The sequence below is a fragment of the Bombyx mandarina genome, chromosome 12 (genome assembly GCF_030267445.1).
Source record: "Bombyx mandarina strain Sakado chromosome 12, ASM3026744v2".
Lineage (NCBI taxonomy): Eukaryota > Metazoa > Arthropoda > Insecta > Lepidoptera > Bombycidae > Bombyx > Bombyx mandarina.
The window spans coordinates 12226779-12243054 of record NC_143219.1 but is presented as its reverse complement, the minus strand read 5'-3'; the positions used below and the strand labels follow the sequence as shown (position 1 = coordinate 12243054).

At 36.5% G+C, this 16276-nt stretch overlaps 1 protein-coding gene across 2 annotated transcripts in view; it reads right to left on the bottom strand.

Annotated features, from left to right (window-relative positions):
- The window catches only part of LOC114246115 (uncharacterized), a 103055-nt gene that overhangs the window by 28932 nt on the left and 57847 nt on the right, over nt 1-16276 (bottom strand). For both annotated transcript variants that reach the window (XM_089732023.1, XM_028178508.2), the window contains exons 3-4: nt 4278-4413; nt 3469-3602 (exon numbers count right to left, since the gene is read on the bottom strand). In XM_089732023.1, the coding sequence (XP_089588149.1) occupies nt 3469-3602; nt 4278-4413 (270 nt within the window). The remainder of the gene's footprint in view (nt 1-3468; nt 3603-4277; nt 4414-16276) is intronic.

The window sequence follows — 16276 nt, the reverse complement described above, 5'->3', positions numbered from 1 at the left end:
GAGTCTGCACTACCAATACTACACATTTCCAGTGTAAAGCAGTCTTCTTTTAAGAAACAACTGAAACTATGACCTAATAATATCTTAGGGTTGTGCCTCGACAGTCACACAACTAGGGCTGTGACCTCACCTTCAAAACTAGAGCAAAAAATATCTCTTAAAGCGAGGTCTTAGAAGTTATCGCGCTATGAAAAGTGATCAGTTGCGACTGAATTTTTACGATAAGCCCTAATGGTACCTAATTGTTTCAGGAAACAATTAATATGTGAAGTGCACTCACTGATGCTGTAATTTCAATCTAAGAGGCTACTTATAATTTTCCCATTCTTGAATGACATCCAACATGGCTGAAAAACACTATGTATAATATATTCAATTTTCACGAATTGTAGACAAAATTAAAATTACTTTAATTATGTAACAGGAGTTTTAATCATGTCAAATACGGACAACTGTTTTATTTATTTATTATTAACTAGCTGACCCAGCAGACTTCGTAGTGCCTCAATCGATAAATAAAAGACACATCAAGGGGACACATCAAAGGAAAAACAAAATTGTTTGTTTTTATATAATTCCGAGCTTTTTATATTTTCTCACCTTTTAAACCTTCCCAGAACTTCCACGAATAATTCAAGACCAAAATTAGCCAAATCGGTCCAGCTGTTCTCGAGTTTTAGCGTGACTAACGAACAGCAATTCATTTTATATATAGAGATTAAATGTAAACTAGATAGTTATTAATATAATGACCGCTGATATGACATATTTCAAGCTGTAACAGTAGGTTACTAGGGTTGAGCAGGCACCATTATCCGGCCCATTTCATGTGTTATTACAAACCAGTTGGAATTGACTCTCCGTGATAGAAATGGGGCCGCGACTTCAGTATTTTATTTTCTACTGGCTGACCCGGCAAACTTCGTAATGCCTCAATCCATAAATAAAAGACCTAAACTTTTGTATAAAATAAACTTAAAACAAACAAAAGGAATCCGTCCGACGGGGGACATATCAAAGGAAAAACAAAATTGTTATTTTTATTTAATTCCGAGAATTTTCATATTTATCTACCTTTTAAACCTACTCTGGACTGCCACAAATAATTCAAGACCAAAATTAGCCAAATCGGTCCAGCCGTTCTCGAGTTTTAGCGAGACTAACGAACAGCAATTAATTTTTATAAATATAGAAGAAGAATTATAATTTATATTATTATAATTATTATTTAATGTGCATTATAAAAAAACAAACTGTTTCAAGACCATGAACACGACCCTCAGTAATGAGGAAAACGAAACAAGGAGGAAGAGAAGAAGAAGATGTGTCAAAGCACCCACTCAATACTACGACAAAAAATCAAGTAAATTTGAATGTATGGGGCTGACGACCTTATAGACATCTCAAAGTGAAAGCAGACACCCACCCTGGTAAATGAGGGCAAAGATTCAATTGTTATGCGACTTACTCTACCTTCAAAGGCTATTTTTCACAAGAAAAAACATGACTCCAGTGAAAATATGTCATAGTACATGCGCGCAAAGTCAAGCAAGAGGGCGTATTATTGTAACAACAAAAAAAAACGTAAACTAAATAATACTGAATTACAATCAGTCGCCGACAACATTAAAATACAAAAAAGACCAACTTACAAATGCGAAACTCAGTGGAACCAACATTAACATATAAAATTAGTAAGTGAACAAAGCGTGTCCCATTTGAACAAGCGGAGACAAGTCAACGCCATGCAGCCTTTCTCCACTTTTATTTTTATTCAAAGTGGATATTTCAAAGGAATTAATTCGTAACTTTTTAGCTTTTAGTGGCCAGATAAATGATAATTTTACGACCTTTTTTAAAGACGTATGAAATGAATCTTGGAAAACTTTCAAAGGAATGCTGGCAACTTTTTCGTTTTCAACGAAAGATAAAGTTGTTTTACTTTAGGCTTCAATAGAAACTTTAACAATTATTTTTTTATTACTAAAGATTCTTAACTCATTAGATTAGATTCAGTTCACCCAATGAAAAAATATATGAAGACGGAACGTCGAATGACTACTCCATTAATAGTGTCTACCAATCTTTCTTTTATGTGTAAGAAATTTTAAAGTGTGCATTTTTAAATAAAGACACTAAGCACTTAATTATTTTTTTTTAATATATGGCTGTTAATTTAAAATATTAGTACGACATAAAATATGCAATGGCAAATAATCACTGTCACGCATGAAATGAAAAAACACTAGAGGCTCAGTCGCGTGGCTGCTTACAGTAAAATACTTTAAGTAAGGCTTATTGCAAGAAATATATATTGGAAGAATCTTAAAATTTAAGTCCTGTAAAACTAGTAATTATGTTGATAGTTTGAAAGCGTCGTGTCTCTAAGGATAATAAATAGGCTCTAGCAGCGATAGCTATTATTGAATAGAAGACATTTGACATAAAAATCCTCCATGTCGTTAAACTGTCAAAAGACGATATCATGTGTAAAATAATGAAGATAGATCGTAGACTTTACGCCAACACTAAAAATCTATTTAAATAATCTTAATTTTATACTAATATTTTACATGTAGGGTAGATGTAGAATGCGTAGACAAATGAAATTGGTTGAGACGCATTGCCAACGGTCTTGTGTGACGCGAGGGAGCGTCCACGGGTTGTTATCGTCGCCTTAGAGTTTGTGAGATATATACTTGGTAATACCGCCTAGTGCCGACGTTAATTACACATTTTGAAACAGCAGTCGCGTGATGTGACACTAATTAAATTATGCTTCACACGAGCCTGTCACAATTAGTATTGTAGATTTAAAATTAATTCGTAGCGTTTTCCTAAAAATGGCTTGAATAATACACGTATTGCGTTGCTAATTACAATAAAGTATTTGCATCTTGAGCTGTTACAGCTGTTCTTAGTTGTTGGTTTTCAATTAATACATTTAAATCTTAAATAACAACACTTTCAATTTTTGCAGAACATAAGGTTTTTGCCTACAGTTTTACTTCACGATTTTAAAATGGATAAAACTCTGTCGAAAGTTTCCGTATTTTCGTAGAAGTTTATGTAGAGCTTTTTCCGATTTTTCGAAGTCGATTTTTAGACTTCACTCATCGTAAGTACTTCAAGAATTTTAAACATACGTCTCTTGTCGGGTTCTCGAGTTTTTATTAAAACGGAGGAACGTTGAGAGGCACTGACCTATTGACCTATGAACTACTTTATGCAAGTCTAATGCATCCTTTACCTTTGACAGTTCAGTGATAGCTATCCCTTACAATAAAATAAATTAACATTTCAGTTTGTATTTTATTAGAATATAATTTAAAAAAAATTGATAGTTCATTGATTCGTTCGATCATTCGTTCATGGGATCCCTTTGATCATTCTTGTATAGTTTTCCTCGCACACGTTACGTAGACCCTTATAAATCGATTGATTTTCGTCCTTTTATAGCGCACTCACCGGTTCGCTGTTTATGAAGAACGACAGATTCGCTGCCGGCAACGAGTTATAGCTGACACATTCCACTTTGAGCGTGTTTCCCGGTCGGTAACGTCGCTTCAGGCCGTGTAGTCCCGGTCCATCCACAGGCAGAACTGCAAATAAAATTCATTCGTCATACAAAGCCGATAAAGTGTATTTTCCAAATCTACGACCAGCGCAGGTCCTATGTTTAGTGACGTGAAGATATTTGGAGCTACAGGTATCGAAATACGACATGAATACTGCCACGCCCATTGAATTTATCCCATCCGCTCTTGCATTAGAAGCGCGCGGCAATTTCACGCTTTCGACCGAAATGCATTATTGCTTCGCAGCAGAAATATGCGGGATAGTGTTACCAGATTTGGCGAATATGCCCAATAAACAGCAGTTGCTCAAATCTGACATGTTGCATTTAATTATACGACGTTACATGTTTTGTTGCAAATTTTTCCTGTAGCACATACTTTGTACGCAGCGATTTGGCGTCCATAGTCGACAGTAATCACTCACTCCAGGTGAGCCGTACGCTCAATCTGGCTACAAAGGCATAAAATTATAGTAAGTAATATGTAGTACAAATTTTAAGAGAAAAACTGACAATATTTTTTGCCACTAATTAATAATTTCAATGTTTACCTAAATAAATATGCACATGTTAACAAATTCGGCCGATAATTTTAATATTTATTTTACAATTAGTAAAACTTACTGTAAACTTACAGTATACAGTTTAAGTCGTTAAAATAATTCGATAGAACACAATAGTGACTATGACTATTACTTACCAACAACGTACATATGAGTATGCACTTGTGCAGTTTGGAATGAAGGTGCGTCTGCCGACACCTCGCACGTGTACCGTCCGCTGGCTGTTTGTGTCGCTGCTTCTATTGTCAATCGTTCAGCATCCGTTCCTTCCCTCTGCGAAATGAAATTCCACATTAGCGATTCGTTAGCAACGACTTCGCAAAACTGTTTTGTTTAATACACAATTTAATAATTACTGGTGGTAGGACCTCTTGTGAGTCCGCACGGGTACGTACCACCATCCTACTGATTTCTGCCGTGAAGCAGTAATGCGTTTCCGTTTGAAGGGTGGGGCAGCCGTTGTAACTGTACTTGAGACCTTAGAACTTATATCTCAAGGTGGGTGGCGCATTTACGTTGTAGATGTCTATGGGCTCCAGTAACCACTTAGCACCAGGTGGGCTGTGAGCTCGTCCACCCAACTAAGCAATAAAAAAGTTATAATAAAAAATACACTTTAATACAAAATTATTATTGTGGTGACAGTCCTGAAAATTTCAAGTTAAACAACAAAATCGGCTCTGCAAATATCACTGTGGCCCGTCTACCGAAACATGACTAAAATAATGATAATAATAACGACGATAATTATTATTCCATTGCGGGGCAGCCTGCCGTCTAATTTGAGCACGCTTCGAAGCCCGCACGCCTCAAGATTCCGTAACTTAGTCAACAATCTGACAACCGATCGCAAGTCTCGCGATGAGCTAAACAAATAAGTCGGGATGACTCCGTACATTTCTCCAAAAACTTTTCGCTTGTTTAAAGTTTAGAAAATACGTATCCGTCCGTCCGCGCGGGTCGTGAACAATGTTTATTAACGTTCCGTGTAATCACCGAGGGAGGGAACTTTTAAATTCGTCGCGGATTATGTCTGCTAAGGAAAATGCCTTTTGCGTCCGGGCAAACGTGACTAATAGCAGTAGGCCTTCCGACTGACCCTCGCGTCGTGCTGGATCCGGAACGGATTACGGCTTCATCCGGGTCACGAAATACTCTTCACTAGCTACACCAGATGGCTTCTTTACTATCTACTAACTACAACGACAGGGGCCCAATAAATAATAGTTTAAAAAACGAACAAAATACGGTTTTATAGGAAATCCAACTAAAAAATTGAAAATAAATTTTAATAAATTTGAAAGAATGATAGTGTAAGAAAAAATGATTTTATTTAAAAAAAGCGTGGGGTGCTTTTCAGGATATTATCAAAATAACCCTTCTGCTCATATCCGTTCATAAAATATTTATAGCTACTGATACCATGCACCGCACGCTTTTTTTTACAATAAAATTATTTTTTCTTACACTATTTTTAATTCAAATTTATTAAAAAAAAAATCAATTTTTAGTAGGATTTTCTATAAAAGCGTATTTTGTTAGTTTTTTTAAGCTATTATTTATTTTTCATTTTTTAGTTGAATTTAAAATTTTTTTAATATTGAATTGTCATCGGTAATTAATAAGTATGCCAAATTTCGAGTTAACCCGACGTTTTGGAGGGGGTCAAAATCATGTTCAAAGATTCCGTTACAAACATACATAACTAGTCAGGTCATAAGTATTGTCACACTGTAAAAACTTTTCTTTTAGAATGCTGGCCACAAAAAAGTTTATTGAATTCGAATTTCGAATTTTTCATGAAAATAAAAATAGTATACATTTAGAATTTTACTCATTTTTAAATATGGAGTGGACGCTTAAAGAAGACCGTGTTGCAGTTATTGCGTTGCATCGTTGCGGTTACGCGCCAATTCAAATTTTTAACATACTGAAAAATTTGAATATAACCAAAAGATTCGTTTATCGTACCATCAAACGATACAATGAAGACTCTAGTGTAGATGACAGGTCAAGAAGTGGTCGCCCTCGGTCTGTTAGGACTCCAGCAGTGATAAAAGCTGTGAAGGCGCGAATTCAAAGAAATCCCAAACGTAAGCAGAAACTGTTGGCCCTTCAGATGGGGTTAAGCAGAACCACGGTGAAAAGGGTGTTAAATGAAGACTTAGGGCTTCGGGCATATCGAAGAAAAACAGGACATCGTTTGAATGCTCGTCTAATGGACCTGAGACTGAAGAGACGCCGCGCTTTGTTAAAGCGGTACGCGGGAAAAAAATATCGGGAAATTCACGCACACAGTAGTGAAGAAGCAAGCAACCGTATTCCGCGTGTCCAACGAGGTCATTTTCCATCCTCGCTCATGGTATGGTTGGGAGTTTCTTATTGGGGCTTAACAGAGGTACATTTTTGTGAGAAAGGTGTAAAAACGAATGCAGTTGTGTATCAAAATACAGTCCTGACGAACCTTGTGGAACCTGTTTCTCATACCATGTTCAATAACAGGCACTGGGTATTCCAACAAGATTCGGCGCCAGCTCATAGAGCGAAGAGCACACAAGACTGGGCGGCGCGTGAAATCGACTTCATCCGGCACGAAGACTGGCCCTCCTCCAGTCCAGATTTGAATCCGTTAGATTACAAGATATGGTAACACTTGGAGGAAAAGGCGTCCTCAAAGCCTCATCCCAATTTGGAGTCACTCAAGACATCCTTGATTAAGGCAGCCGCCGATATTGACATGGACCTCGTTCGTGCTGCGATAGACGACTGGCCGCGCAGATTGAAGGCCTGTATTCAAAATCACGGAGGTAATTTTGAATAAACTTTAGTGTCATAAGAATCTATGTTTTGTTAAGTTCATTTTGGTATATGAATCGTTACATAATGAATAAACTTGTTTCAATTATTTTACATTAAACATGTGACAGAATTTATGACCTGACTAGGTACTAACATACATAAGTCTGAAGCTAATAAAAGCGTATTAAAAAAAAATTCAGACATTATTTTCTCGGAGTTTTTAGCATAGATCTACGAGTATATTATAGTAACAGTTGACACTAGGAAATAATATGACACCTCGACGTTGAACAAGTAATTGCGAGCTCGCTTCCGTGAAATTCAATATGAACGAGGGCGACGTCATATTACGTAACACTATATTATTATCATTTCCTTGACTATAAATCTTCTCGTTTCTACATATTTAGAAATTCCTGCAAACGCCACGCCACACGACAGATTTGCTTAATAAGAACGACGTTATGTAGAGCATTATTCGTGTTTTATTAAAGTTGCTTTATAACCGTAAACAAGCAACGAATTCTGCTCATAACCACTGTTTTTGATAGCTTTGATAGAATATCTTGTGTATAGTAAAACGCACAAGCTACGGCTATCAAATTCAATCATCAATTTTAACTTTTTATTTAATATCCTTTGTATGCATTTCGTAATACTTATCACGTTTTTTTTTTATTGCTTATATGTGTGGACGAGCTCACAGCCCACCTGGTGTTAAGTGGTTACTGGAGCCCACAAACATCTACAACGTAAATGCGCCGCACACCTTGAGATATAGTTCTAAGGTCTCAGTATAGTCACAACCGCTGTCCCACCCTTCAAACCGAAACCCATTACTGCTTCACGGCAGAAATAGGCGGGGTGGTGGTACCTACCCGTGCGGACTCACAAGATGTCCTACCACCAGTCAACTCGTAATTAATGAGAACACTAGCTAGCCCGGCAAACGTTGTCATATAAATTATTTCTAGGAAAGATAAATAACCTAGATACAGACTGCAGCGCCATCTGCCGGGCTTATGTTTTAAATCTAAACCATTCTCGAATCCACTTAAAGGTACACAGAAAATTACATTAAAATCGGTCCAGCCGTTTAGGAGGAGTTCAGTGACAAACACACGCACATAAGAAATATTTAAATAAAGATTTATATACTCGTAAAAGCACGTTTCATTTCTTGTTGACAAAAATGTTTCACAGCAATTATAAATACCATCAATATTTATGTGCCATGAAGGGACAAGTAACCTTCACTACGACTTGCTGCTTATAATTCTTAATGCTACAGCGAATCGTATAGTTAGGCCAATGAAATTTTTATGAGATCGATTCCACGGGAAACTCGTCAAATTTCACCATTCCCTTCCCATTGAAAGCATGGTCTTTGTGCCCCCTATCTTTATTTGCCTCGAAAGAGCCAAATCTGTAATAGAAATCTCTTTACGCTCACAAGCTGAATTGAAATTCAAATACAAAGTGTACACGAAAGTGTGCGGTGCACGAGTTCGGCTCATGCATATTTTTTTAACCAAATGAATGAACGTCGCGAGTGAAACAAAAGAATCGGAAACGATCACGTAGTATTTATTCCGTGCGTTCACGTATCTATGTATATATAAATAAAACTGGAGTGTCTGTTTGTAATATTGAAATAATAACTTTTTACTACATGCATATGAATATAACTATATACAATATTATGTACACCAAAATAACATTTTTTACAATTTTTGTTAGTCTGTTTGTTCGAGCTAATCTCTGGAACGGCTGGACCGATTTTGACGAGACTTTCGCTGATAGGTAGCTGATGATATAAGGACTAGCTTTGCTACTTTTTTAGACTAGCTTCGCCCCGCGGCGTCACCCGCGGTATGACAATAACCTCGGGTAACATCGCGGGACTCAGCAATCAATAATAAAATTTAATGTTTCCGAAGCGAAGCGAAGGCGGGTCGCTAGTCTTTCATATATTATAGTTGAAACTTGGTACAATTTATTGGAATTGTATAAGACAGTATTGATAAATAAGCGTACACGCAAGTAAGCGTTGCCAACGAATAAATTTCGAAGAGTTTCGAAATATCTACCTCGAATCGTCTCGGTGTTTGGTCATTTGGTCATTACTGACCGGTGATGATGATGATGACATGAAATGATGAAATATCGATTAACAATTTCTACAAAATGCTACAATTTTTTTTTTCAAAGTTTTATCGCAACTACAAAAACACTTAATTGTACACGGAAATTTTACAACCAAAGGCTAAACAACTAAAACGTATGAATTAACGGCGTGACTAAGCAGTCAGATACAAATTTGCTTCTACCGAACCAAAATCAAAGTAACATAGGTTATAGAAGATGGAAAACTGTACAAAAAATACACAAGTACTTGGTTAAAAAGAACAAAATTAAAGTAATCAAAAAAGACATGCATTATTTCGTTAGATTAAAAAGAGAGTAGAAGTCCTCCAATAAAAGAGTCACCAAAATCCTCACCAGATAGAACAACGTGAATAATTTTTCCATATCAAAATATTGCAGAGGTAGCCATCGTATAACAAGAGATATTTGACAAAAACCTGAATCGCGCCAACGACATCTTGAAGTTTGCAAATATTCTGAACTACAAACAACAACAACTGGAAGATCTTCCCTTTGCTATACCCGATAAGCTGCTAGCCTGTGACGAAAGAACGAGAGCCTTCACACTACGACACTAGGGTGTTTTTTCAGCGTCCACACTCCCGCAGCTCAACACAGAGCAGCCGGACATTCTACTACCTACTAAGATAGAGAGCAGTCGTTTCATTTGTTTTTATCCGACATACACTCTAAGATCGAGGTGACTATTTGTATAGCTGGAGGATATTAGGGATAAAAAAGGGACACCACATCAAATACGACTTTATATGGGTGGACAAGCTCATGACCCGCATAGTATTAAGTTTGGGTTGGCAATGTACTCTAGCAACGGTCATTGCGAGATTGACTAATCAATACAATACTTTTTCTTTGAACAGACTTTAGGTATGTATGTATGTATTAATTGAAAATTACATAAAACTGACAGATATGATTTGATTTAGATGGATTTAGATTAATGAAACTTGTTAGTTTGGGGTAAAATAAACAAGAAATATGAAACATAAATAGGCAGTGTGTACACAAGCGATGAATGCATTAAGTTAACAAATAGAAAAGGCATACGCAGTACACAACTGTTATACAGACAAGCAACGGAATGTCTAGTGTGCATATGTACGTACACGCAAGGGAGTCAAGAAGGGGGGCTTAGAGGGGCCATGACGGCATCAGAGGGCGTTGTGCCCTGTGCCATCACGGCTTACGGTTCGATTTTAATAATACAAAGGCTCGTCAAAAGATGTTTTACAACAAAACAGTTGGTACGCGATCCGACCCGTATCTATGGCGATATAGATACTCGTAAGTTTGATGCCGACCCGTCCGGGCGTAGCTGAAATAGCCTCTTAGGCTACCAGCCAATAGGTAGGGGAAACATGATATCGATCGTTTCCCTAAAAAAAATTCGTTGTTTGCAAATTAAGAACTTAACAACATTGTACATTCAATTGCGATACTTCGTTATTCAATTACTCCCAGTAGTTCCTACTCTCCGCTTATCTAGAGCTTCGTGAATATCAAATAATTCCCAGCGAGTTCAGCTAATTCCGTGACAATACCAATCAACAGGCTATTGAAACAATCGAACGTCCGGAGGCAAGTATTCTGTTGTAATTGTCGTTGCATAATTAAATTTGAAGAATACCTATAATTGAATATTGCGCTATGATAATCAAATCAAATCAAATCAAAAAAATTTTATTCAACATAAATGAAAGTACATACTTGTTGAACGTCAAAAGAACTACCGCCAATTCACAAGAACTAGCCTCCGTCCTGAGAAGAATTGGCAAGAAACTCAGCAGGCATGTCAATTTTTTTTTTTAAATATGAAATTATTATTTATTTATTTTTTAATATTAGATTATTTTTTTAAATATGATTTTTTTACAATGAGTATTATAACGTACCAATTACTACAATATTGAAATGCCCGGAGCGAGCAACTCATTCCCACTTTGTGCAATCTTCTAGATAATCATTGACTTTGTAGTAAGCTTTATTGCACAGATGTTCTTTAATAGTTTTCTTAAACCTATGTATATGTAGGTTCTGAACATCTTGTGGGATTTTGTTGTACAGGCGTACAGACAAACACCCGAATGAATTTCGTATCTTATGTAACCTACTCATCGGCACAACAAGCTTGTGTTTGTTCCTAGTATTTCTATTATGTATATCCGACTTTTTAGGAAACTCCTCAATATGTTTACGAACATACATCAAATTTTCAAAAATGTACTGGGATGGCATAGTAAGAACTTTAATTTCTTTAAATTTCTCCGTCAGGGATTCCCTTGAGTGCATGTTATAAATAACACGTATAGCTCTTTTCTGCAGAATAAATATTATTTCTACATCGGCCGCTTTGCCCCATAGCAAAATGCCATAGGACATGACACTGTGGAAGTAACTAAAGTAAACTAAACGAACCGTGTCCGCATTTGTTAACATTCTAATTTTTTTTACTGCGTATGCTGCAGAGCTGAGCTTACTCGCCAATTTATGAATATGAGGTCTCCACTGCAGTTTGGAGTCCACTGTTATACCAAGAAATACGGTTGACTCAACAAGCTCCAATGATTCCTCAGAAACAATTACATCACTATCCACTTGTCTCACATTTAAAGATGGTTTAATACATTTTAAAGTAAGTTTAATACCTTTAGTTTTCTTACTATTCAATAATAGGTTATTGATACGGAACCAATGAACCACACACGAAATCGCATTATTCACTTCGTCATAGACTTGTAATTGTCGTTTAATTTTAAATAATAAAGATGTATCATCTGCGAATAATACGACCTCGTATCGGGACTCAATAAAACTAGGTAAATCGTTTATATATATGTCGCATCCGGGTCAATAGTTCGGAATATCAACGATACACAAACGTCAAAGTGACAGAATGACCGTGTCGTGGTTGACGACCTTTAATAATATTAAGACGGTGGTTTTGATTATTATTTTAAATGATGAAATGTTGTTTTGATAAATATCACAAAATGAAGGGTAGACTCCGTAACGCCACAGTTATAAAATGGCGGTACGTGGACAGAGTCGTGGCATTCGTGTCAGACAGTGATTCCGTCCGTCTCAGCAGTGAGTCTCTGACGATCAGTCAGTCAGTCAGTCGGTCTGTCGGTATGTGCAACGAAACTGTCGGTTTATCCTGTCATTGTGAAAGTTGTGTGTGTTGAGTTTCAATAATTATTATTGAAAAGTTTTATTGACTAAACTGAGTTCAATCGAATACGAGTGATGACGAAACTACCGCTTAGCCATCCCTGCCGCCGCCTACGACATATATTAGAAATAAAAAAGGACCCAAAATGGAACCCTGAGGTACACCCATTTTCAACAAGGTGCCTGAAGATCTATTACCTTTCACATCTACTGTTTGTATCCGTCCTGATAAATAGGAAGTAATAAGTTCCAATGCACCATCCCTATTACCATAATGATGTAGTTTCCTCACCAATGTTTCATGTTCAACACAGTCAAATGCTTTTTATAAGTCACAGAAAATTCCAAGACAATCATGCGATTCCTCCCAAAATTTAAAAATATTTTTGACCAGATAAGCACCTGCATCAGTTGTAGAGCGACCCCTGGTAAACCCGAATTGTTTATTATGAAGCAGGTTGTTTGAATTAAAATGCTCTAAAAGTTGTGTCAAAATAATTTTTTCAAAGATTTTACTCAACGTAGGGAGTACTGAAATAGGTCTATAGTTAGAGGGGTCATCAGTAGTACTACCAGATTTAAAAAGAGGAATCACTTTACTATGTTTCATTAAGTCAGGAAATACACCACACCTAATACAATCATTAAAAATACTAACAAGATGAGGAGCAATAATGTCTATTACAGACTTCAAAACCTTTACTGATATTCCCCACAAGTCTGTATTTTTTACATTAAGGCTATTAAAACTTTTTATTATATTGCTTGAATTAATTTCCTTAAATTTAAAAATTTCATTACATTTGATGACATGGTTATGCAATAATATTTCAGCTGCTGTGGGGGATGAATTTAGAGAAGTGGTAGTTGAAACTGGAATGTCAGAGAAAAACTTTTCAAAAGCATTAGCCACATCTTCATGACTAGTTATCAATTTATCATCTATTTTTAATGAGAATTCTTGGTGGCTATTAATGATGTTCCAAGTCATCTTTATCTTGTCAGGGGCATTTTTTATTAAATCACTTAAATGTAAAGATTTTGCCGCTAAACAAACTTTTCTAAATAGTTTTGAATAGTTCCTGAAATATTGATGAAATGTTTCATCATTATTATAAGCTTTTTCAGAGTACAGATCATATAACTTTTTTCTACTTTTGTACAATCCGGTGGTGGCCCACTCGCTGAACACTGTTTTGTTTTTTAATGTTACAGTTTTAGGAATAAATACATCAGTAAATACCAAATTAATTCTCTCAAACATATTCTGGTATTTGTGTTTTCTAAAAGATTAATATTAAAATCACCACATACAAAAATTTGTTTATTAGAGACAGAAAGCTTTAGCAATACATTTTCCAAAATATTTTCAAAAGAATCATATAACGCATCAGGAGGTCTGTAGACGCAGACAACAATGAGGTGCTCAAGCTCAACATAGGAAATTTCAATAATTCTCTCAACAGAGCGGGCCACTACATCCTTTCGTTCCTTACATTTCAAACATTTACTAACGAGAATCAGTGAGCCACCGCGAATAGCGTTCTCTCTGCAGAAGGAACTTGACAACTGGTGATCATTAAAATTAAACAATAATTCATAGTTTCTAAACCAGTGCTCAGTGACACAGAATACATTAATATTATGCATATTTAAAAACATTTCAATTTCTAGCTCTTTACCCATCATCCCTTGTAAATTTGGATGCACCAAATTGAATATGTTAATAATTGAAACGTTAACGTCTTTTTATGGGTATAATATAGTTGTTGTATTAATAGATTTGTAATTGCAAGAGTGTGACTCCTTTGTCTTACTAATTAATTTATTTTTAATTAGTAAGACAAAGGTAAAGTAAGTAAGACATAAGATAAGATAAGAGGGGTTCTTTCTTTTTCTAAGATAAGAAGGCACGGAACGGGCCTCGGGGCTACGCCTCTTGGCTGGATGGTGCGATGACCCCCGAACGGTGGCTGGCAAGAGATGGATGAGGCGAGCCAAAGACCAGGCTCAGTGATGTGGATTGGAAGAGGCCTATGTTCAGCAGTGGACGCCTATGAGCTGATGGTGATGATGATTAGGGACGCGAAACAATTCGGCTCGAAAGGTTTAAAGGAAACTTCAACCTCATAGATAAAAACAAAAAAACTAAAAATTAAAACGAAAAAAAATCAAAAAAGAACCTGGACCTAGACTGAGGCCAAAATTCGCATTAAGATATGACTAAGGATTCCAGTAACTATTTAAGTATGCGTTAGGTGAGTCCTGAACTCGTTTTTCTATATACTTAGATAAAAAAAACGTATTTATGAATCTTCCGAGAAACGCTATTTAAGTTATGGAATATGCCTACAACCTGCCTGCTTTCATTACTTGCATGGCATGTGATTCCTGGAAGTTCAACTGATCCCGCAGTCCCTTTGATCCCTTCGCATAGGCCTCTCGAAGGGTTTGTTATACATACCGAAGCATCGAACAAAAACCCGAATGAAGTTCTTGCAAATATTTAATGGAAAAATGATGATCAAGACTTTTATGATCGTATTTATTTATTGCTTAGATGGGTGGACGAGCTCACAGCTCACCTGGTGTTAAGTGGTTACTGGAGCCCATAGACATTTACAACGTAAATGCGCCACCCACCTTGAGATATAAGTTCTAAGGTCTCAGTGTAGTTACAACGGCTGCCCTACCCTTCAAACCGAAACGCATTACTGCTTCACGGCAGAAATAGGCAGGACGGTGGTACCTACCCGTGCGGACTCCCAAGAGGTCCTACCACCAGTAATTACGCAAATTATAATTTTGCGGGTTTGATTTCTATTACACGATGTTATTCCTTCACCGTGGAAGTCAATCGTGAACATTTTTTAAGTACGTATTTCATCAGAAAAATTGGTACCCGCCTGCGGGATTCGAACACCAGTGCATCACTAGATACGAATGCACCGAACGTCTTATCCTTTAGGCCACGACGACTTCAAAATATAGTATTTTGCGACGGTAAAATTTATTCTTAAGATAAAATTCTATAAACATTACTGAACACACACTAAAGGGTATTCAAATATACAATTACAGCTACACATAAATTAATGGGAGCCGCAATTTTATTGGGTAACATTATTACATAGTACCAGTATTAGTTGCCAGCCATTGTATTTAGTTAATTACAGCAAAGTAAAGGGTAACTTAATGGCTCCCTACTAAACAACAAAGGGCTTTCTAATGAAGACACGCACAACTTATTTAATTTACAACGTTAATTGAAAATTTAACGTTTTGTTGCTCTTGCGGAAATAGTCAAAGTTGACTCGGTAGCTGCGAAGGATTCTCAATTTGTTCGTCAAACGGAAATTAAGGTCAGTCTATAGTAGTATAAGTATATCTCGGCATTAGAGGCAGAAGCTTGTCCCTGTTTTCCAATTACAGCACAAGAGCGCATTATGCGGCATAATGCTCAACGTTGAACGTTTCAACTACAGCAACGCTTCGCACAATCGAGCACTCACAAAAGTACTGCTCTCGCGTGATACTCGCAATCGATACCGACTCAGTGACAGAAAATTGACAAGTGTTTTTCTTTAAGTTGGCATTGATCGAAATTTTGTTTATATTATCGTTGAGCATTATGCTGCATAATGCGCTCTTGTGCTGTAATTGGAAAACAGGGTGTGTGTGCTTAATTAAAACTCTTCGAATATCTTTCAATTCAACTTTTTTTTTAACACTAGATTGGTAAATGGCCAACCTCACGCTAATTAGTCACCGGAGTCCATAGACATCACTGGTGCGCGGCAAAAATAAACCATGTTATTGATTACAAACGTGAAGACACAAATTTCATGCAAGGCAACGTGCAACACATTTATTGATTTAATACTATTTAATAAATATGTGTCGAGATATGATTGTTTGAGGCCATGCGACCGTATGTTATTTGTTCCAGAAAATGTATTTTTGATTTATTTAATGGTTACATTTCACTATAAATAGGAAA